The sequence below is a fragment of the Scyliorhinus torazame genome, chromosome 2 (assembly GCF_047496885.1).
Source record: "Scyliorhinus torazame isolate Kashiwa2021f chromosome 2, sScyTor2.1, whole genome shotgun sequence".
NCBI classification, from domain to species: domain Eukaryota; kingdom Metazoa; phylum Chordata; class Chondrichthyes; order Carcharhiniformes; family Scyliorhinidae; genus Scyliorhinus; species Scyliorhinus torazame.
Window position 1 is genome coordinate 337,481,992 of NC_092708.1, and position 24,759 is coordinate 337,506,750.

A 24,759-nucleotide genomic window follows, 5' to 3' on the forward strand; every position below is an offset into this window, starting at 1 on the left:
CTAACTTCTGACAATTAATATCATGGTAGTTGAAATCTCCCATAATTATTATTCTATGTTTTTTACTCACTTCCCCCAAGTTGTCTGCATTTTTCTTCCTTCATTGCCCTTCCACTATTAAATGTTCTTATAGATCACACCTACTGTGTAATAAGTATTATAATTTAGATAAGAGGTGGTCCACAATTATTGATCTATTTGCTAAGGGGCTCTTTAACCAAAAGCTTAAGAACTATTGGTTCAAATGGACTTGCAGACAAAGATTCCACACAAGAAATTATTAGCAATATCTAATACACATGTAATTTAAGGCAAATTATTGACTTGGTTAGGAAATTAGTTAGGTGGGAAGAGACAGAAAATAGGGATAACATGTACTCAAATTGATAGGAAGTGATAACTGATGTCCCACAAACGCCTGTGCTGTTACATCAACTCGTTACATATTATCTTAGTTATTAATATTGTAACTTCGTGCCACACAAGTGCCAAGCAGTGACCATCTCCCAACGAGAAAATCTAGCCATGGTGTCATGATATGCAAACATGCAGCTAATGAACACATAGAATAGGACACGAACAATGAGCAGTCAGGACCTCAGGGGTGGTATCTCACTATAAAAGGGATGAGGCACTCACACCCCGACTCTTTCCACAGACCAACATCTACAGAGTGAGACAGGGTGTATCCTCAGCATCACACCCCAGCACGTGGTTTAGAGCAAGGCTGGTTCAGTTAGACTGAGTTACTACATTTAGATTAGCAGAGAGTCGAACTCATTGAGAACTGTGCTAATAGTTCATGAAAACACATTGAACTCACTTCAAAGTCTGGAGCATCTTTTACTCAAAACTGCACCAAGCGGCAGCTTGTGTTATTCCAAATTACATAACACAACACATTGCCCCTTGACATTCAATAGGATTACATCACTGAATCATACACTATCAACATCCTGGGGGTGACCATTGACCAGAAACTGAACTGGGCTAGCCATATAAATACTGTGGCTACAGGAGGTCAGAGGCTAGGAATCCTGTGGTGGGTAATTTACCTTCTGACTTCCCAAAGCCTGTACACTATCTACAAGACACAAGTGAGGAATGTGACGAGACACTCTGCACTTGCCTGGATGACTGCAGCTCCAACAACACTCAGTTCAACACCATCCAGGGCAAAGCGACCTGCTTAATTGGCACCCCTTGCACAAAGATTGACTCCCTCCACCACCGACGCACAATAGCAGAAGTGTACACCATCTACAAGATGCACTGCAGGAATTCACCAAGGCTCTTTAGGTAGCACCTTCCAAACCCCACGGCCACTACAGAAGAATAAGGGCAGCAGACACATAGCAACACCACCATTTAAAAGTTCCCCTTCAAGTCACTCACCATCCTGACTTGGAAAAATATATCACCGTTCCTTCACTGTCGCTGGGTCAGAATTTTGGAACTCCCTCCCTAACAGCACTCTGGGTGTACCTAGACCACATGGACTGCAGTGGTTCAAGAAGGCAGCTCACCACCATCTTCTCAAAAGGAAATTAGAGATGGTTACTAAATGCTGGCCCAGCCAGTGATGCCCACATCCGTAAATACCGTAATGGAGAGTCAAATATCTAAAAATGCTGATGACAAAAATATTTGTAGCACAGTAAATAGTATAGACAGGAGTACAAAATTAAAAAGAAATTGATAAGATTAAGTGAATGGCCAAAACTGAGGCAGAGAGATTTCAATGCAGGTATGCAAGCTATCCATTTTAGGACCAAAGAAGACGGATTGGAGTATCACTTTAAATGGTAAAAAGCTAGGAACAGTGGAGGCCGAAAAATATCTATGTGCTCCTATATACAGGTCATCAAAATCTAGGGCTTTGACAAAGGGTCATCTGGACTCGAAAGGCTAGCTCTTTTCTCTCCTTATGGATGGTGCCAGACCCGCTGAGATTTTCCAGCATTTTCTCTTTTGGTTTCAGATTCCAGTATCCGCAGCAATTTGCTTTTATCAAAATATAGTTGTCGTGTACAAAACAGAATCAATAAGGCTAATGGAATATTAGTCTTCATAACTAGGTGCAAGAATATGAAAGAGGTGAAAGTGTTGCTGCTGCCAAACAACATGCTGGTATACTTTTCTTTCATGAAATGGGTAGCTCTTCCTGAACACCACAAAACTAGATTATTTTATTATGTAACTGTTGTTAACATAATGCAGCAAGGACAACCAAGAAAACCTGTAAACTGGTAATTTATTACAAATGAGTGCTGCACCATACTTGAATACTGTGCATAGTTCCGGGCACCACACGTTATAGAGGATATGTTGGCTTTGGAAAAGGTGCCAGCCATATTCAAAAACCTGTTTTGATGTATTCTTTCACGGGATGTGAGTGTTACCAGCTCAACCGTACTGTTCATCCCAGAAGGTGACGAGTTGCCTTTTTGAACTGCTGCAGTCTACATCATGTAGGTAGACCCACAGTGCTGTTAGGAACGGAGCTCCAGGAATTTGAGCCAACGACAATGGAGAAAAAACAAGATAGTTCCGAGTCAGGATGCTGTGCGGTTTGAAGGGAAACTTGCAGGTGGTGTTCCCATGTATTTGCTGCCCTAGTTCTTCTAGGGGCTGAGGCCATGAGCTTTGGCGGTGCTGTCAAAGGAGCATTGGTGAGTTGTTGCAGTGCATCTAAAAGCTGGTACAAATATCAAGGTTTGGCTATGCCAGGATCTCTCAATGCAGCACCTCATAATATCATGCGTCCAATAATAGAGCTGAATTCCAGAGGTGAGATGAGCGATTGCTCTGTACATCAAGACAGCGACTCAGCGTGACATCAAGGAGCCCAGCAAAAACTGAAGTAATTGGGAACTAGGGAAGAATCACAACTGGTTGGAGTCATATCTAGCTAAAAGGAAGATCTCGGCCCCAGTACATCACTGCAGGCATTCCTGAGGGCAGTGAACTAGGAACAACTACCATCTCCGACTGCTTCATCAATTGCCTTCTATCCACCATACGGTCTGAAATGGAAATGTTTGTTGATGACGTCACTGTTCAGTACCATTCGCAACTCCTCAGAAACTATACCTGCACGCAGCAAGATCTGGAACAACATTCAAACTCGGGGTGATAACTGACACATAACATTCATGCCATACAAATGCTGGGCAGTGATCATCTGCAACAAGAGAGGATCTAACCATCTCTCCTTGATAGCGAACAGCCCTAACATCACCAAAGACTGTCCATTTTCTACAAGACATAAGTCAGGAACATGATGGAATACTCTCCACTTGCCTGGACTAATGCAGCTCCAAAAACACTCAAGAAGCTCAACACAATCCAGGAAAATGCAGTCCGCTCGAAAGGCACACCATCTACCATCTTCAACATTCATTCCCTCCACCAATGGTGCACCAGTGGCAGAAATGTGCACCATTAATGGATTGAGCGGCAGTATCTTTGGTTCCTTTGATAGTACTTTCCAAACCAACAGCCTCCACCACTTAGAAGAATAGGGCTGCTGATGTATGGAAGCTGCTCCAATGTCCCTCCAAGCCGCACAACATCCTGACTTGGACTTACGTCACCATTCCTTCACTGTTATGGGGACAAATTCCTGGAAGTTCATTGCTAACAGCACTATTTTAGTGTATATACCACACAAACCGCAATGGTTGAAGTAGGACTTTGAAGGGCAAGGACAATTCGGGATAAACAACAAGCGCTGGTCTTTCCAGTGATGCTCACATTGCATGATTGAATAAAAAAAGGCTCAATTGCTCATTTTGAATCTCAGATGGAGATTTTTCTTGTCACTAAGAGATGTAAAGTCATTTGAAGACAAAAGAAAATCACTGCGCACGCTGGAACCGGAAACAAAAACAGAAAATATTGGACAATCTCAGCAGGTCTGACAGCATCTGTGGAGAGAGAAGGGAGTCAACGTTTCAGGTCTGGACGACTCTTTGTCAAATGTATGAAGAAAAGATGGAATTACGGTGCCGATCAGCCATAATCTCATTTAATGATGGATCAGACGAGAGGGACTGAATGGCCTTCTGCTGTTCCAAGATACTGAAAAGTACTCAGAACATGGAGATATTTACCTGACTTATATGAAAGGCCATATCAGAATGGTAGTAACCCATCATTAATTCTGGTTCTTGCGACTCAAATTTTTTCTTCTCTTCCTCCAAAACATTTTCCATCCAGGTTGAAATTATTATCTGCAAGTTCAAAAACAGATGTTATCTCACTTAAAAACCTTGATTCTTGAGTGATTTTATTTAGTGAAAGACTGCATAGATGATTCTTTTTAAATTTGAGATTTTTAACTATGTCGTTGAACCTTGTTGTGGTGGGTAGGTAATTAATATGTGTGACTTTTTCATTCTGTGCTCCAGCCTACATCCATAACTACCACTATCTTCATCTTGGAGGAGATGGTGCAGTGACACGGTCACTGGATTAGTAAACCAGAGACCCAGGGTAAGGCTCTGGGGACCCGGGTTTGATTCCCACCAGGGCAGATGGCGAATTTGAAATTAACAAAAATCTGGGATTAAGAATCCAAATGATATCCATTGATGATTTGACGCAGGGCGCGATTTAACAGCCTCGTCACGCCCAATCTGCTGTATCTCATGAGATTCACGATGCTGGAGAAGTTTCATAATTCAACGGAACGTCGTGATCTGGATCTCGCTCTGACTGGGCAAGATCCAGATATGCATATTTAAATATATCCATATTTAAATATATCCATTGGCTCATTTAAATATTGGTGCGCCGGATTCTCCCGGCACCCGGGACCTACCGGCCACGCCTGGGAATCTCGCCAGGGCGTCATTTAGTACTGGTATCCACCAACGGCACCTGGGGTGGGGGGGGGGGCTCTCAGGCCATTAGAGACCCCTAGGTGGTCAGGAACATGGAAGGGTGGTACCCTGGTGCTCCCACTGGCACCCAGGCACTGCCAGCCTGGCACCTTGGCACTGCCACCCAGGCACTCTGGCAGTGCCCAGATGTCAGGTTGCTGGGGATCGGGCTTGTGGGTGCCTTCCCATAAGGGGTGGGTGAGGGGGGGGGGGGAGGGGGGGAGGGTGTTCAATAGGTTGGGTGAAGTGTGGTGGTCTGGAGGCCGTGGTGGGTGTTCGAAAAATCAGGACTGCCTTTAAATATGTGCCACGAAATGTGAGTAGTCTTACTGCACTGCTGAGCTGAGCTCCTCAAGTGCAGGAAATGTGGTATCGACTGGGTGTTGGCCTCTGAAGAGGCTAAAAAAACGGCGAACTGACGTTGAATAGCGGGGTCTTTCTCGGCACTGCAGGCACCGGGAAACACCCAGCTGAACGCGCCTGAAACCGGACATAGAATTTATTTTATTGAATCGTGCCCGTAAAGACCCATCAGGTTGGGGGGCACGGTGGTGCAGTGGTTAGCACTGCTGCCTCACGGCTCCGAGGACCCTGCTTCGATCCTGGCCCGGGTCACTGTCCGTCTGGAGTTTGCACATTCTCCCCGTGTCTACATGGGTCTCACCCCCACAAACTAAAACTGTGCAGAATAGGTGGATTGACCACACTAAATTTTTAATAATAATCTTTATTGTCACAAGTAGGCTTACATTAACACTGCAATGATGTTACTGTGAAAATCCCCTGGTCGTCACATTCCAGCCTCTGTGGGGAAAACAGAGGGAGAATTCAGAATGTCCAATTCATCTAACAAGCACATCTTCTGGGACTTGTGGGAGGAAACTGGAGCACCCGGAGGAAACCCATGCAGACATGGGAAGAACGTGCAGACTCAGCATAGACAGTGACGCAAGCCAGGAATTGAACCTGGGACCCTGGTGTTGTGAAGCCACACTGCTAACCACTGTGCTACCGTGCCCTTAATTGGAAAATAAATTAATTGGGTAGTCTAAATTTATTTTTAAAAAACATTAAAAAAAAGACCCATCAGGCTTACTTGACCTTGTCTGGCCTACATGTGACTCTTAACTGCCCTCTGAAATGGCTGACCAAGCTTTAGTTGAAGGGCAATTAGGGATAGGCAATAAATTTAAAAAATGAATAATATGAGCATATCTTGTTTATTTCATGGGAACATGTCAATACCACAGCTTTGGAAAGCCTATTATAATGAGAATACAGTCAAAAATTAAGGTTTGTGGCTCACTAATGAAGGCAACTTAAAATTTGGAGTGGTATTCAAAGTAATCCTTGAAGTAAATGTACCAAGTATACACAAAGATTTGTGAAAAAATAAAGTAGGATTTTAATTTCATAGAATTATCATAGAATTTACAGTGCAGAAGGAGGCCATTCGGCCCATCGAGTCTGCACCGGCTCTTGGAAAGAGCACCCTACCCAAGGACAACACCTCCACCCTATCCCCATAACCCAGTAACCCCACCCAACACTAAGGGCAATTTTGGACACACGAAGGGCAATTTATCATGGCCAATCCACCTAACCTGCACATCTTTGGACTGTGGGAGGAAACCGGAGCAACCGGAGGAAACCCACGCACACACAGGGAGGATGTGCAGACTCCGCATAGACAGTGACCCAAGCCGGAATCGAACCTGGGACCCTGGAGCTGTGAAGCAATTGTGCTATCCACAATGCTACCGTGCTGCCCCTATATTTTGAAGATAAGATGACATAGATAGATTTACTAGGAGGCTAAGCCTAGGCCCATACCATCCGCTCTCCAGGGTGTTGTACCTGAGAGGGTACACCATAGATATAAATAAGGATTGCATGGCAATTGCCTGGGAGGTTCAAACTTCCATTTGGCAACTGCCCTTAATTGGGAACCATTTGGCACTCCAAATTAAATCATAGTCTTTGGATGGTTTTCACTGTTTTACAGGAATAGTTAGCAAGAAAAAATTAAAACCACTTCTAACTCCTGGGTAACTATAATACTGACCATACCCACCCCCTCTCCAGCCCCCCCCCCCCCCCAACCAAACTACGCTCATCGACCAATCCCCCACTGCTCACTGACCACCTGACTCCTCATTGACCACTTGATCCCTCCACACTGATCATTCCGCACCCCCCACTGATCAACTAATCGCCCAACCACCCCAACAGCCCACCCCACTGACAACCCGACTCCCCCCACATCTGCCCCACCCCACCATACTCTACCCACTTGCCTTACACACTTACCTTCTCCCTGATTTCTCAAAGTGGCTGGATCTTTGAACTTTACAGTAGCTAGTGCTGTAAAAGAAAAGGTGCGTCTTCCTTACCCTTGGACTCTCCTGCCCTTGGCTTCACTGTTCTCACTCGGCCCGAATCAGAAGGTTTGGCAAGAAGGGTTTGCCTGTACTTGAGGGCAATAACAAGGAGCGGAGTGGCAATCCAACTGAAAGTATTGGGCCCTATTCTATACTTTGTTGCTTGCAAACTACCTCCAAGCCATAGGGCTTTCACATCACATCCTGTTGAGGTGTACAATGATTGACAGTAGTTGCTTTCTTAAAGGTATACGCACGTCATATGACGAAAGCTGTCATATATCACTCATATCCCTCAGCAATGAGACATAACTATTTATCATAGAATTGTTTATCACTCCTAAAACAAGAATAACTGTGCAGACATAAGAGCATTTGTTGCCCTTTCTATGTATTTATTTAAATAACTTGACTGAAATGCAGAAGATAATCATCATAGTGCTATTATTGCGGTTAATTGATTTCTCCAACAGTGCCACCATCTGTGGCACATTCTGAAATGTAATATTCTACAAGCAATCTACTTTTAAATACAAATCCCCTGAGATTTGAACAAGTGCCATCTGCAAAGCGCCTCCTCATCTTATGACTTCCAGCACTTAAGAAACTCATATTCTATACGATGCCTCATTTTCCTCACCTTACTTCCTATACTACCTGGGTGTCTCATAGATAAGAGCTTGAGCAAATAGCAGCATTTACACAAATATGCGAAAGGAGAATGTGCAGCTCTGAAGCAGAGGAAACAAATTCCTCTTTCGACACATCTACAAATGAAGGAAATATGAGCAGCACCATAACCATAGAACATTTAGTGCAGAGTATGAACATATAATGTGATGAAAGATTATGGCCCGTCATGGCAAAAATCCCAGATAAAGCTGAAAATTCTAAGGCCCGCTCCCGAATTCTGAATTTCCCATTTTCGCGGGAGCGGGGCCAGAGTTGGGCCAGTGCTCACGCATGCACAATTTGGGGAGGCAGATGGCCATTTAAATCATCAGCTGTCTCTTCTAAAGTGGGATTTTGGAAGAACGGAGAGTGTGGAATCTGGATTAGAATAGGCAGGAGACGGTCTGAACTAGGTGGATTCTTATGGATACCCCTTTGGAGAGGTAAGGTCCCCCTTTGGATAGGTTCACAGGGTACCTTTGGGGATAGGTAAGGCATGCTTTGGGATTGTTAAATGTGAACATGTTTATGCACTTTTAATGCACAAATGCATTGGCGTTTCCCAGCTGTCAAGGAAATGTTAAGGAACAGTTCATAGGTTCATAAGATATAGGAGCAGAATAAGGTAATTTGGTCCATCGAGTTTGCTCTGCCATTCGATCATGGTTGATCTCATCCTGGCCTTAACTCCTCTGTCCTGCCTGTTCTCCATAACCGTTCACCCCATTACCAATTAAAAATCTGTCTAACTCCTTCTTAAATTTACACACTGTCTCAGCATCGGTTCAGTCGTCAAATCTGTCAAAGTTATCCAGGATGTGTCAAACCTGTCAGAGAACTGTCCAAGGATATTAGCTGAGTTGGCATGGAGGGGTTAAAGGCAAAGGGTGGGGAGTAAGAATGGGGCGAGGGCTGGAGGAACGTATTTTGCTGTATTCATTTACTTATTTATATAAAGACAGTGCCAAAGCACAGGGGCAAGGCCCGCCTCTGCACCGGACAGCCTCCGCACTCATTTTGGGGTTGACCGCCCTGACTCCTGTTTTAGCCGGCTCCCCCTCTCTCCCCCCCACCCCCCCCCCCCCCCGCCCCCGCAGAAAATCCTACCTGCGGATGGATATTTCTTGTTTTTTAAAAAAATAATTTAATTCAAGGCTTTTCAATAAAATATATACAAAATATCAAAAGAACAACCAAAGAGCAACACCAAACCATCAAATCAACCCACCCAACAACCCCAACCCTCCAGCCCTTCTGAGACCGACCCCCAACCATGTCCCACCTTCCCCTTTTTAAATTACCGCCCGCCCCCACTTCGTTGACCCCTCAAACCTCCTTGAAGAAATCGATGGATGGTTTTCACCTCCAAGTGAACCCTTCAACCGACCCTCGCAGAGCGACCTTGCTTTTCTCTAACCACAGAAATTCAGCCAGGTCGCTCGCCCACACCCTTGCCTTCGGCAGCTCCGAGTCCCTCCAATGTAACAAAATCCGCCTCCGGGCTATCAGGGAGGCAAGGGTCAATACATCGGCATCTCCACCCCTCCCCCTCCTCGCACTCCTGGATCTTCTGACACCCCAAATATCACCACCTCCAGACACAGAGACACCCTCACCCCCAGAACCTCAGACATTACATCCGAGAATCCCTGCCAGAACCCCCTCAGTCTTGGACAGGCCCAGAACATATGGACATGATTTGCAGGCCCACACCGGTCCTCCACCCCCTCAAAACACCTGCTCATCCTCGCCACCATCATATGGGCCCTATCCACCACCATCATATGGGCCCTATGCACCACTTTAAACTGGATGAGGCTTAACCTCACACCAATGAGGATGCATTCACCCTCCTCAATGCCTCAGCCCATGTCCCAGCCCCCAACTCCTCTCCCATCTCCCCCCTCACACTTAATATCCTCCACCTGGGCACCCTCCTACTCCATCAGTTCCTTGCAAATATCCAAAACCTCCCCCTCCCCTAACAGAAGCTTATCTTGCAGCACTGGAGGCGGCAAACCTGCGAAAGACGGTACTTCTCTCCTCACAAAGTCCCGAAGCTGCAGATATCTAAACCCGTTCCCCTTAAGTAACTCAAACAATTCCTCCAACTCCTGCAAATTTGCCCCCTATAAACAAGTGCCTGAAGTACTCAATCCATGCCAGCCGCCGCCCCTGGAACAATCATACCCAGGTCGACCGGCACAAAGCTGTGGTTATCGCAAATAGGCAACCACAACGACATGCCCTTGATGCGCAATCAACTGCACAAAGATACAGATTGGGTACAACTGTGGCTTTATTGCAGTCAGATGCGTGGCCTCCTGCTGCAGCTGGCAAAATGGCAGGGCAATGGAGGTCATGCATATTTATACAGTTCTTAGTGGGCGGAGCCAGCTGGCAGGGGCTACCGGCGAACCTGTCGAGCAGGTCCTACCTTACATCCCCTAATACAGTGGTTCACCTCATTCACCCAGTGTTAAAAATAAGTCCGGCGGGGGTGATGTGTAACCATATACAAATAGTGCAATTATGTACAGTGTTAAGAAGAAAGAAAAAGAAAAAGCCCATGTTGACGGTCCGGAGTCTGTCAAAGGTTCAGCCGATCTGGTGCTTCGTTGGGAGCGGCGTAACGGTGGTGGCGAAGTCGGTGCTGACGGTGGTGGAGGTGGCACCAATGGCGGTGCTGATGTTGGCCAGTCATTGGGGAACTCTGGGAGCGTGCCAAAGTCCTCTTCGTCCTCTTGTGTGGAAAGGGGGGTCTGGGGGTCTGGTGGTGTCAGTGTTGGCGGCGCGGTGGGGGGGGGGGGGGGGGGGGGGAGAAAGAGTGTGTTGGGGTGGAGCCTGACGGTGCCAGGTGCCAGGTCCCTGAGTGAGACAGTGTCTTGGCAGCCGTCAGGGAACTCCACGTAGGCATATTGAGGGTTGGCGTGGAGCAGGTGAACCCTGTCCACCAAGGGGTCCGCCTTGTGGAGTCGGACGTGCCGACGGAGAAGGACCGGTCCTGGAGCTGCGAGTCAAGTCGGGGCGACACCCCAGATGTGGACTTCCTGGGGAAGGTAAAAACATGTTCATGGGGTGTGTTATTAGTGGCGGTGCACAATAGTGACCGGATGGAGTGTAGAGCATCAGGGAGGACCTCCTGCCGGCGAGATGCTGGAAGGTTCCTGGACCATTGGGCCAGCTGGACGGCCCTCCAAACCGTCCCATTCTCCCGTTCTACTTGCCAGTTTCCCCGGGGGTTGGAGCTGGTCGTCCTGCTGGAGGCTATACCCCTACTGAGTAGGAACTGACGCAGCTCATCGCTCATGAATGAGGATCCCCAGTCACTGTGGATGGAAGTGGGGAAACCAAACAGAGCGAAGATGGTGTTGAAGGCTTTGATGACCATGGCAGACGTCATATCGGGGCATGGGATGGCGAAGGGGAATCTGGAGTACTCATCGTTCACACTGAGAATGTACGTGTAACGGTCGGTGGAGGGGAGGGGCCCTTTGAAATCCACGCTGAGGCGTTCAAAGGGGCGGGAAGCCTTCATCAGGCGTGCATGGTCCGGCCGGTAGAAGTGCGGCTTGCACTCCGCACAGACCTGGCAGTCCCTGGTGACTGTCCTTACTTCCTCGACGGAATAGAGCAGATTGCGAGCTTTGACCAGATGGTACAATTGAGTGACCCCCGGATGATAAAGGCTGTCGTGTAGGGCCCGGAGTTGGTCCACTTGTGCGCTGGCACATGTACCTCGGGAGAGGGCGTCTGGGGGCTCGTTGAGTTTACCGGGGCGATACAAAATCTCGTAATTATAGGTGGAGAGCTCAATTCTCCACCGCAAGATTTTATCATTTTTGATCTTGCCCCGCTGTGTGTTATTGATCATTAAGGCTCCCGACCGTTGGTCAGTGAGGAGAGTGAATCTCCTGCCAGCCAGGTAATGTCTCCAATGCCGCACAGCTTCAACGATAGCCTGGGCCTTTTTTTTGACGGATGAGTGTCGAATTTCAGAGGCATGAAGGGTGCGGGAAAAGAATGCCATGGGTCTGCCTGCCTGGTTTAGAGTGGCGGCAAGGGTGACGTCTGAAGCGTCGTTCTCTACTTGAAAAGGCAGTGACTCGTCCACTGCGCGCATCCCGGCCTTGGCGATGTCTGCTCTGATGCGGGCGAAAGAGTGTTGTGCCTCAGCCGCGAGAGGGAATTGGGTGGACTGAATGAATGAGTGGGCGGGCCTTGTCTGCATAGTTTGGGACCCACTGGGTGTAGTAGGAAAAGAACCCCAGGCAGCGTTTGAGGGCGCGCATGGGGTCGGGCCCGAGAAGTCAGTTTTGGACTACATAGCCAAGAATGGCTAACCGGGTCGTGCTGAACACGCACTTCTCTTTGTTATAGGTCAGGTTGAGAAGAGTGGCAGTGCGGAGGAATTTATCGAGGTTGGCATCGTGGTCCTGCTGGTCATGGCCGCAGATGGTGACATTATCTAAGTACGGAAAGGTGGCCCGCAAACCGTACTGGTCGACTATTCGGTCCATCTCCCTTTGGAAGACTGAGACCCCATTTCAGACGCCGAAAGGTACCCTAAGGAAGTGGTAGAGGCGACCGTCCGACTCGAAGGCCGTGTATGCATGGTCTGACTTCCGGATGGGGAGCTGGTGGTAGGCGGATTTCAGGTCAATCGTTGAAAAGACCCGGTACTGTGCAATCTGATTGACCATATCAGATATGCGTGGGAGTGGGTACGCGTCGAGCTGCGTGTACCGATTGATGGTCTGGCTGTAGTCCATGACCATCCTGTGTTTCTCCCCAGTTTTAACCACTACTACTTGGGCTCTCCAGGGGCTGTTGCTGGCCTCGATAATACCCTCCTTCAGCAGCCGCTGGACTTCAGACCTGATGAAGGTCTTGTCCTGGGTGCTGTACCGTTTGCTCCTGGTGGCAATGGGCTTCCAATCCGCAGTTAGATTGGCAAAAAGGGAGGGGGGATCGACCTTGAGGGTCACGAGGCCGCAAACGGTAAGGGGGGGGGGGTAAGGGCCCGCCGAATTCGAGGGCGAGGCTCTAGAAATCGCCCTGGAAGTCCAGGCCCAACAGGAGGGCAGCGCAGAGATTAGGAAGGACATAGAGGCCGAAGTTACGAAATTCTACGCCCTGGACAGGGAGTGTGACTGTATAGAAGCCTCGGATCAGGACGTAGTGGGATCCGGAGGCTAGGGAGATCCTTTGATTGGCAGGATGGACCGCGAGGGAGCAGCGCCTTACCGTATCTCGGTGTACAGTGCTTCCTCCCGAAGTCCAGCAGGCACGACGTGGCGTGGCCGTTGATTTTCACCGTCGTCGACACAGTGGCCAGGTTGTGCGGGCGAGATTGGTCCAGCGTCATCGAAGCGAGCTGCGGGTAGTCGTCGGATGCTTCGGGTGGCGAGCGTGTGCGGTTCTGATCTCGGGATGTATGGAGACCCTGTGGGGGACAAGATGGCGGCGCCCATGATGCGCACATTGCGGGCTCGGGACAAGATGGCGGCGCCCATAGCCGAAGGGGGACAAGATGGTGCCGCCCATTGGTCGCACACGGCCCCGGGAGGAGACGGTGGCGGCTCCCATTGTGCGTTTGGTGTGGGGGAGGAGGAGATAGCGGGAGCGATCGCAGCGACTACGCGGGCCTGGCACACAGCCGCAAAGTGGCGTTTCTCACTGCAGGATTTACAAACGGCAGTGTTGGCCGGGCAGTGTTGGCGGGGGTGCTTCTGCTGACCACAGAAGTCGCAGCAGGGACCCCCGGGGTGCGTGGATCGGCGTGCGGCGCAGGCGTATTGGGAAGGCAGGGCCCCAGCGGAGGAGGTTGTCGGCGGGGTCCAGGAGGGGTAGGAAAGGGTAGGAGGGTGGGCAGCACGGCGGGAGGGGCAAGATTGTACATTACGGGATGCGACCGTCATGGAGAGCGCCAAGGTTTTTGTCTCTGCCAGTTTGAGCGTGGCCCCTTCCAGTAATCGTTTTCGGAAGCTTTGCATCGCGCATGAGGAGGTTAGAGTGTTCAGCGGCCGTAACGGCCTGACAGTCACAGTCCCGGAGAAGTGGAATTAGGGCGCGCCAGAAGTCTTCGATGGACTCACCAGGTAGTTGTGAGCGGGTGGCGAGTACATGCCTGGCGAAGAGCGTGTTCGCCTTCTGCGCATAATGTTCTTTAAGGAATTCCATTGCTTTTGCGTAAGTCGTGGCGTCTTGGATCAACGGGAACACGCTGGAGCTCAGTCTGGACTACAGGACGTTTATCTTCGGAGCCTCCGTTGGCGCGGGGTCCACAGCGTTGATGTAGGCCTCAAAACATGCTAGCCAGTGAGTAAAGTCTTTTCTGGCGTCGGGCGAGTGCGGATCCAGCTGCAGGCGATCGGGTTTGATTCTGATATCCATTCGGTGGAAAAATCTGACTGCAATAAATTGATGCGCAATCAATTGCACAAAGACGCAGATTGCTAGAACTGTGGCTTTATTGCAGTCAGATGCATGGCCTCCTGCTGCAGCTGGTGAAATGGCAGGGCAATGGAGGTCATGCATATTTATACAGTTCTTAGTGGGCCTCACATCCCCTAATACAGTGGTTCACTACAGCCCTCCAACCCCAAATGCCGCCTATACTGTCCCCACACCCTCAGAGCTGACATCACCGCTAGATTGACGGAATACCTGGGCGGCGGGTACAGCAGAGGCGCCAACAACAAAGCCCTCATGCTCGGTCCCCTACACGATGTTGCCTCCATCCACCCCCAAACCAACCTCTCTTCCACGGCCCATTTCCTTACCATCGCAATGTTTGCAGCCCATTAACAATTCAGCATTGCCAGCACCCTCCCCCTCCTCCTCCTCCTCGGCCTCCCCCCTCAGAAAAGCCCATCGCAACCACAGGGCCTTCCCCACCCACACAAACCCCAAGATCAATCCATTATCTTTTCTGAAATACGACTTAGGTCAAAGATGGGGAGGTTGGAAAAACAAATAGAAACCTAGGCAGCACCGTACTGTCTGCACCCGCCCTTCTAATGACAACGGCAAAATATCCCACCTCCTAAAATCCATTGTCATCCCTTCCACCAATCGAGCCAGGTTCAACCTATGCAGCTGAGCCCTGCTCCGTGCCATCTGAATACCAAGGTATCTAAACCTCGTCCCTTCACCATAAACGGCAGCTCCCCTCACCTCCTTTCCTGCCTCCTAACATTGATCGGGAATACCTCACTCTTTCCGATATTCAATTTTTACCCTGAAAACCAGCCAAACTCCCCCAAAATCCCCTCTATGCAGCCCAATGGGTCCGAAATATACAATAAACGTTTTTGCTCAAACCCCCCACAATGCCTCTCCAATCCCTCAATGCCCTAAGTGCCATTTGCCAGTGGCTCTATCGACAAGACAAAAAGCAACGGGGAGAGTGGACACCCCTGCCTCGGCCCACGGTGTAACCCAAAGTAGCCCAAACTCACTCGGTTCGGCTGCACTCTTGCCACCGGCACCTTATACAGCAACCGGACCCAATCCACAAACCCCTGTCCGAACCCAAATTGCCCCAGCACTTCGAACAAATACGCGCACTCCACACAATCAAAAGCTTTCTCCGCGTCTATCATCACCACTACCTCAACCTCCTCAACATTCAACAATGATATAAGGTGATATGACCCACACTGCTCCAGGTCCTTATCCTTTTTAAGAATCAGGGAGATAGAAGCCTGGGACAAAGTAGGGGGGAGTTCCCCCCTCTTCCTTGCCTCATTATATGCCCTCACCAGCTGTGGCCCCAACTCTGCCCCAAACCTTTAATACCACTGGGAACCCGTCCGGACCCTGGGCCTTCCCTGCCTGCATCGTCCCTGTCCATCACCTCCCACAGACCAATCGGGGCCTCCAGGCCCTACACCCGCCCCTCCTTCAACTTGGGAAACTCCAGCCCATCTAAGAATCGCCTCATCCCCTCCCCCCTTGGGGGCTACAACACATACAGCCTCCTAGAAAAGACCTCAAATACCCCATCTCCCTAGATGCTGCCTGCTTTCTCAACTGATAGGCGAGCATCCTACTTGCCTTCTCCCCGTATTGATACACTGCCCTTCTAGCCCTTCACAACTGCTCTACCGCCTTCCCCACAGGCAGATATTTCTAACGGTTGGGTTCACCGGGCCAGGAAATCTCCCAACTCTGCAAACCCAACCAGGGATGGAAAGCCAGGCATATGTTTATCCTTCAGAAGCTAAAAAGCACAAGAATATGGTGTTCAGAATTAACCTGCCCCTTGTCTCCCATTTTTACCATCTGCTTCTCCAGTGCATTTGCTCAAATTTGCGAGGGCTTTCTCTTCATATAAGAAAAAAGGTTGAAAGCTATTGGTTCTGTTACCAATTCTGCAATCGATACTATGTCCTTTTCTCCAAGAAGAATGTAGATGTCTGAAACATCTTTACTTGATTATATATGGATTCTAACCCAGCTGCTAGCAATTATTCCTTTATGTGCATGATATTTGGTACAGGTAATGTGCTACAACCAATCATGTGAAACTCTTACTGCATTCTTTCATGTTAGGCTGTGAGTGATGGAACACTTGCACAAGAAAAGAGATGTGATCAGTATTATGGTATCTCTTGCACATTAGAAGTTGGTGCTTGACCCAATGAAGGTATCATAGAATCATAGAATTTACAGTGCAGAAGGAGGCCATTCGGCCCATCGAGTCTGCACCGGCTCTTTGAAAGAGCACCCTACCCAAGCCCACACCTCCACCCTATCCCCATAACCCAGTAACCCCACCCAACACTAAGGGCAATTTATCATGGCCAATCCACCTAACCTGCACATCTTTGGACTGTGGGAGGAAACCGGAGCACCCGGAGGAAACCCACGCACACACGGGGAGAACGTGCAGACTCCGCCCAGACATGACCCAAGCTGGGAATTGGGTATGGTATGTTCAAATGTGAAATGTACTCATTAAGCTGTATCATTACAAGGTGGTATTTCCCCGTTACTTTGACTACCACAATCTCTGCTATACTGGAGCATTGAATGTTGGGTTTGCTTCCTTCAATTACAAATCACTCCACTGTTATTATTTTCAAGTGTTTGTGCCAATAAAACCTCTACAAATAAGTCTGAAAACTCAAAGTTCCTGATCCTGTTGCACCATTCACAGATATAAAAGTGAACAACTAATTGAATTTTGAGACATACTCAACTTGTGAAGGGAACTATATAAAGGCAATTATTTCTTCATTGCAGTCATTCTCCCATGTCCCTGTGCCCTCATATAATAGAGGCACTTGCCCTTTTAAACTGCTGCAGGAGTTAAATTATGTAACTGCTACTTCCCTAATCTCCACTACAATGCAAACTCCAAATACAGAGCATGAATAGCACTTAAGTTATAACTACCTAGATGAAAGAAAACACAATGGAGTCAAGAGTGAGGATATTGCACTGGTTGCCAGACGTCCCACTCCAAAACACTGGAAGGTCCCTCATCCCCTACATGTCTTTAGGAAGATGTCTTTTTGCTGGAGACCTAGCTTTAAGTCTAATTCAGTCAAGCTGAGAGCAAACCATTCTTGCTGTGCACATTGATCCATATCAGAAAGCGCTCCTTTGGTTGCAGAAAAGCTGTCAATGGGCAGCACGATAGCATAGTGGCTAGCACTATGGCTTCACAGCTCCAGGGTCCCAGGTTCGATTCCTGGCTTGGGTCACTGTCTATGTGGAGTCTGCACATTCTCCCTGTGTCTGCGTGAGTTTCCTCCGGGAGCTCCGGTTTCCTCCCACAAGTCCCGAAAGACGCGCTGTTAGGTAATTTGGACATTCTGTATTTTCCCTCTGTGTACCCGAACAGGTGCCAGAATGTGGCGACTAGGGGCTTTTCACAGAAACTTCATTGCAGTAAACCTACTTGTGACAATAAAGATTATTCTTATTATTATTAAAAGGAAAATGTCTCATGTCTTTTGCATGAGTGATCAGGTCTGGAAATAAAAACACACAAAAAAACACTTATGCAAAGGAGTGTGACCAGAAAGAGGAAGACATTATGTAGAATACGCAAGGGACTCAAATTGAAAAGGTATTGCACTTGTGTCAATGATAACAGAATGTAGTTCACCTTCATTAAATCAGTTGAATAGTACCATTCATCACTTAATTCATACCTTCAATTCTTTAGCATATTTGTCCATGACATTTTCTATAACCTTTTGGTCTAACAAAGGACGGAGTTCTTGTACGTTCACTTCTGGTGAAAGATCAGGATGACTCATAACATCGCCACTGCAACAAAATGGATCATTTCAGGCAGCTGATTTTCATAATGTGCATGTACTATTGAACTACTTTGATTTATTTGAGAACAAGAGCTTAACTAATGAAGGCAAGATAAAAGTAAACCAAGTACAGAAAGTGCTAGAAATACACAGTAGGTCTGAGAGCATATGTGGAGAGAAGAATAGGACATTTCCTTAGAACTGAAGGATGTAACTGTAGTGTTCTACTGAAACGCAAACAAGCTGAGGAATAGCACTTCATCTTCTGATTAAGCACCTTACAGCCTTCTGGACTCTGAACTCTTCCCATTTTGTTTCTTTTTTTTTGCCCTGTGTTGGTTTGAATTATGTTTTTGCTTTTGGACAGAACTGATCATTATTTTGTCCTTTATGCTCACTCGAGATCAATGTTGTGTTTCTTTACTACAATGGATCACTCCCTTGTCTTTTGTACCATGACATGGTTGTCATTTTATCTCTCACATCTTCTATACTGTCCCACTCTTTTCGCTTTTGTACCTCCTCCCCCTTCCCTCTTTCAACAGCACATATTACATTTCGACTTTCTTTCGTTCTGAAGAACAATTTCAGGATGTCAATTGACATTTGAATTTTATTTTGTAGGGAATTAAGTCTTTACAAGGTTTGTGTCCATACCCTGGCCACAAAAGACCACCAGCTCCCCATCCCCTGTCCTGCATGCGTCTAGCTGCCCTAAAACTGTGCTTTTTCTGTCTCCCCCTGGTTGGGCACATTACTGAAGAGGCTCCTAGAGCACTATCTGGTGCGCACCACACAGATGCAACGGTACATCAGGTGGAGATAGGAACCCCCAAGGGGGCAGATGGTCGGAGGGCGGCCCGACTCCAGGGACTAGCTGCCGTCCGGACTGGTTTTGGACCTCTGGAAAGAGTGGTCCTATCTATAGTAGAGATGCAGTCTCAAAGCCAGGGACTACATGAGGCCATCCAGCACCTGCAGGTGCAGTTGGAGAAGTCCAACCACGTGCAGCAGCAGGAGGTGGCGCCGACCATGTGTGCCACCCAGGCCAACACCACACGTGTGGCGATCACGGTGGAGGCCTTGGGGGGTGAGGGTTTTGGCCATGGGCCAGGATGTCCAAGGCCTGGGACACTGTGTACGGGCAGTGGCCGAGGCCCAGGACAGGGCTGCCTATCAGGGCACCATGGTGGCACAGTGGTTAGCACTGCTGCCTCTACTGTTTGTGTAGATTTTGCACTTTCCCCCACCTGTGTTTGCGTGGGTTTCCTCCAGGTGCTCCAGTTTCCTCCCAAATCCCGAAAGACGTGCTGTTAGGTAATTTGGACATTCTGAATTTTCCATCTGTGTAACCGAACAGGCGTCGGAATGTGGCGGCTAGGGGCTTTTCACAGTAACATCATTGTAGTGTTAATGTAAGCCTCAAGACTATTATTATTATTATTATAAGGTTCGGTGGGGTTCCTGGGGTATGGGGATAGGGTGGAGGTATGGGCTTAAGTAGGGTGCTCTTTCCAAGGGCTGGTGCAGATTCGATGAGCAAAATGACCTCCTTCTGCATTGTAAATTCTATTCTTCTATCACAGGCCGCCATGCACTAGGACCACCTGGACATCTCAGCGGTGTTCTAGAGTGTGGCCCAGTCATAGCAGGCCATGGATGATGGCGCCAGCAGCATTGCCCGGGCACTGGCTGACGTGGCACAGACCAAGACCGTGGGGCAGCACGGTGACACAGTGGTTAGCACAGTTGCTTCACAGTTCCAGGGTCCCAGGTTCGATTCCCGACTTGGGTCACTCTGTGCAGAATCTGCACGTCCTCCTAGTGTCTGCGTGGGTTTCCTCCGGGTGCTCCGGTTTCCTCACACAGTCCAAAGATGTGCAGGTTAGGTCGATTGTCCATGCTAAACTGCCTTAGTGTCCAAAAAGGTTAGGTGGGGTTATTGGGTTACAGGGATAGGCTGGAGGCATGGACTTTCCAAGGGCCGGTGCAAACTCGGATGGGCCAAATGGTACTGTAAATTCTATGAATCTATGAAGACGGTGATGGCACAGTCACAGTGTGATGTGGCACAGTCCCAGGGACAGGTGATCCACTCCTTGTGCTCCTTGGCTGCGAGTATCGAGACCCTGGTCAGGATGGGTGCGGCCAGGTGTCAGTCTGCTCGCACCTCTGTCCCATGGAGTAGCTTAGCACCTGTGCACAACTTTACAACCTGCCTCAGTGCTATGTCAGGAGGGTGAGAGGGATGGGCTAGTCGGGGCTGGCCGCAGATGGGGCATGGACCAGGGACCCGAGTTCAGCCAGCGCTCAACTCTCTGTTGTCCCACCTCATCCCTCTTCACCCCCCCCCCTCCAAGGGTTCGATGGCACCGTGTGATGGAATGGCCAGTTCACATGCAAGGATCAGCAGGTGGACTGTAGAAAGTGCAACCGTGGGCAGGAGTCAGACGTTGTCAATGGTGCGGAGCACCAGAGCTCATCACAGAGCAGGTCTTCACCATCCTCTATCCCATCGACCAGACCCACTGTTACTGCCAAGGGGCCCACACCCCTTAATCAGGCAGGTAGGAATCATGAAGGGGGTCGCAAGGGAGGGTGTTCATGGGTGGGGTTGGCCGGCCGGGATATCTGTGCCCCTGGCCAGGCACCCTAGTCGGTGAACCTGGAGGTAATTAGAGCGTCCCGTGCGCATTGGCCCAGGCGCACCCATTGAGCAGCGGCCTTCTGTGTCTGTCCATGCCTCACGTCCTGCCCATCTTCACCCTCCTCCCTATCCTCCTTGTCGGACAAGGCCTGGCGTACAATCCCTCCTCCAGCATGTCGCCCCTCTGCTGCGCGATGTTGTGGAAGATGCAGAAGACCACTGCAATGTGGAAGACTCTCCTAATAAGGACTCTTCCAGAGCGGGCCAGGCACCTGAACCGTATCTTCCGGATGCTGAAGCAACGCTCGATCACTCCCGATGGTCATGGCCATGACATTGTTGTAGCGGGTCTCTGGTCAGTCTATGGCCTCCAGATAGGCGTCATCCGCCACAGAGGATAACCCGGCACCCAGGAGCCAGCCCCCCCATCGGGGGTACAACCCGGCACCCAGGAGCCAGCCCCCCCACCGGGGGTACAACCCGGCACCCAGGAGCCAGCCCCCCCACCGGGGGTACAACCCGGCACCCAGGAGCCAGCCCCCCCCACCAGGGGTACAACCCGGCACCCAGGAGCCAGCCCCCCCACCGGGGGTACAACCCGGCACCCAGGAGCCAGCCCCCCCACCGGGGGTACAACCCGGCACCCAGGAGCCAACCCCCCCACCGGGGGTACACCTCAAAGAGATCAGGAACCGTCAAGTGTGCCAGGATGAAGGCGTTGTGCACACTGCCCGGGTATCGGATGCAGACATGCATGGTGCGCAGCTCATGGTCACGTCAGCTGCATGTTCATCGAGAGGAACCCCTTTCGGTTTGTGAAGACTGGCCTGTCACAGGCCGGTGCTCGTAGGGCGATATGCATCCCGATCACCCCCTGAACCCAGGGCTTCTCGGCGATAGCAGTGAATCCAGCTCCCCGGGCATCCTGGTGGGCTCAGTCCACATTGAATTTGATGTATGGAGGCCCCTGGGCATATTGGGCCTCTGTGACGGAGTAGATGCACCTTTACACGGAGGTCTGAGAGATCCTTGATAGGTCCCCACTCGGCGCCTGGAAGAACCCTATGGCGTAAAAGCTCAGGGCGACTGTCACCTTAACGGCTACTGGCAGCGGGTGTCCTCCCCCATACCCCGGGGTGCCAGTTGCACCATGATCTGGCAGAAATGTTGCACTATCCTCCTGCTCAACCAGAATCTTCGACGGCATGCCTGGTCCGGCAGTTCCGCGAATGACACGCGCTGCCTGTACACTGGAGGCCTCATGCGATGCCTCCTTCTCATCTCCCCCTCCTCGGCCGATTGGCAGCCAGCTCTCTATCCTTACTGGCTGCCTCCTGTCCCTCATGGACAGACTGCTGTTGCAGGGTCCCACTTTGAGCAGCTCCAGCTCATACAGCCTCAGTGCATCCTCCAGAGCTGCGGCAACAAGGAAAAAGGCCACCATTCCTGGTTGAATTTTGAAAGTCCATTGTCTGCAGGGGGTCTTAGGATGGTGCGTATTCCCGTTCCCAACCAGATCCAACAGGCTATACGGTGGCCCCGGTCTGCATTGTAGACCCTGTCCCCGCACGTCCCCCACCCCCCTCCTCCCACATCTCCACACCCAGCTGTTACCATGCCAGCTGTACACTCCCATGGTCCTCGTTCACACCCTCGTGCAGGGGCTACTGCGCTCTTGGGTATGCCGTGTGCTGCACTGCCGGCGGGTGGCGGCTGTTTGGGGGAGGGGGGGGGGGGCCTTTCGGCCGGTGGCACTCTGCACAACCACGGGCCACAGTGGGATATGCAGCAAAATGGCTGCCTTGCAGGCTACGGCAATGGCAGACTGTGCTGGCACACCCTGATCCCGTGGGGATCACTTCCCCCCGACCACACACCCCCGGGTCTGGCAGAAAGCCCCCCTTGGAAGCATCTCTGCATGCCCTACCTCCTCTTGTCGCCCTCCCTCAATGACCATGGCATCTGACTCCTGATTTTTGAAAGCACAGTGGATAGCAGAGTTGCTTCACAGCGTCAGGGTCCCAGGTTCGATTCCTGGCTTGGGTCACTCTCTGTGCGGAGTCTGCACTTTCTCCCCGTGTCTGCGTGGGTTTCTTCTGGGTGCTCCGGTTTCCTCCCACAAGTCCCGAAAGACGTGCTTGTTAGGTGAATTGGACATTCTGAATTCTCCCACTGTGTACCAGAACAGGCGCCGGAATGTGGTGACTAGGGGCTTTTCACAGTAACTTATGGCAGTGTTAATGTAAGCCTACTTGTGACAAGCAAGATTATTATTATAAAACGCGCCGCCGGTAATTCCCCCTGGCGGAGGCGGCGCATCGCGTAGGCCCTGTTCAGGCTCACGAATGATATGGCGTTTACTGTATGATCTGAGTAGAAGGCCTTGACGCCGCTGTTGATGCACCAGAGCACGGCATTCTTGTGGGTGCCGGCGATTTTGGCTTCATGACCAATTCTCCGCCCAATCGCCTTTCCCAATGTCGGCATCGGCAGGAGAATCCCACCCACTGTTCTTGTAAGTGATAAAACTAATTTCATCAGATTCTCAAGCATATTTGCTGAACTGACATGTACGCAAATGTAACTTTTTATGGCAGCAAGATCAGTGATGTAGATGTACTTATGCAAATTCAATGCTATCCTCCATTGTGTACCATATAATTGTTCTGACAAAAGGCTGTTAATGCCGCTTCTCTCTCCACAGATCTGTCTGACCTGTTGAGTATTTCTGACATTTTCTGCTTTCATTTCAGATTTCCAGTACCTACAGTATTTTTACTTTAGGATAATTGTAGCAGCTTTGACATGGTTATCACATGATTTCATGAATAAGCAATACTCTCATCGAATTTACAGTGCAGAAGAAAGCCATTCAATCCATCGAGTCTGCACCGGCCCTTCGAAAGAGCATCCCACGCCTCCACCCTATCCCCGTAACCCCATCTAACCTTTTTGGACACTAAGGGCAATTTAGCATGGCCAATCCACCTAATCTGCACATGTTTGGACTGTGGGAGGAAACCGGATCACAAGGAGGTACTGTAGCCACCTAAAATGGCTGATTCCCTATTAATTTGGCCAAAACCCGATTTAAAATGGCTAACCGAAAAGGCTGATGGGAAAAGCAGCCAACCGGACACAAAACGGACAGCTGCAGACAGAATAGCGTATTTGGCTCTGGGGAAGTCGGCCCAGATCGATACTCAAGACCATTAGCAGCACACCAACCCAGACATCTGCAGTTTAATCGGCTATCCCCGGGAACAATTGCAACATATTAGCAATTGAATGCCGGGCTAGACCTGTCGGTGCCTGCAGTGGCCGAAACAAAGACAGTGAACGACCACCCCCTGATTGAGGAATCGCCCCGTTATTGGACATATCGAACCCAGTGATTGGGAACAAGTCCAATCATTTGGGACTCAGGGTCAAGGGCCGCCCAAGAGGCGGGAAGCCCCGTGGCCCTATAAAGTGAGGGGCCAAGTTCAGATCTCTCTCTCTCCCTTCTTCTCCTGCTTAAGACCTTCGCAAGAACATCAACCAGAAACAGTAAGTCTGACTCCAGTGATCGCTACCCGATAAAGACTCCTAGCCATCGACCTGTATCAGCCCTTTTGAATCCCGCGAGCCAAATCCGATTCGATAAGCCATTCGTTTCCCTGACCTGGTGGGCCCTTCCTAAAGTTAAGTATTGGCCAGTAGTGGTAGGTTTCTATATAGATAGTAGGATTATTGTGTAAGCATTACTTGTTGTATATAATACATGACCGTTGATTTCAATCTTACTAAGCGGTGTGCTGACTTATTAATCATAACTCGAGCTTGAACCACATGGCGGTATCAGAAAGATACCTGGCGACTCGTGAGCAAAGGTGACATAATCAGAGGTAAGA

The 24,759-nt window shown here is 49.6% G+C and overlaps 1 protein-coding gene across 5 annotated transcripts in view; it reads right to left on the minus strand.

Annotated features, from left to right (window-relative positions):
* The window catches only part of LOC140402535 (exocyst complex component 3-like), a 150,115-nt gene that overhangs the window by 57,932 nt on the left and 67,424 nt on the right, over positions 1-24,759 (minus strand). For 4 of the 5 annotated variants that reach the window (XM_072490390.1, XM_072490396.1, XM_072490402.1 and 1 more), the window contains exons 4-5: positions 18,109-18,226; positions 4,116-4,235 (exon numbers count right to left, since the gene is read on the minus strand). In XM_072490390.1, coding sequence (XP_072346491.1) covers positions 4,116-4,235; positions 18,109-18,226 — 238 coding nt within the window. The remainder of the gene's footprint in view (positions 1-4,115; positions 4,236-18,108; positions 18,227-24,759) is intronic. The other variant, XM_072490408.1, reaches the window with a different exon arrangement.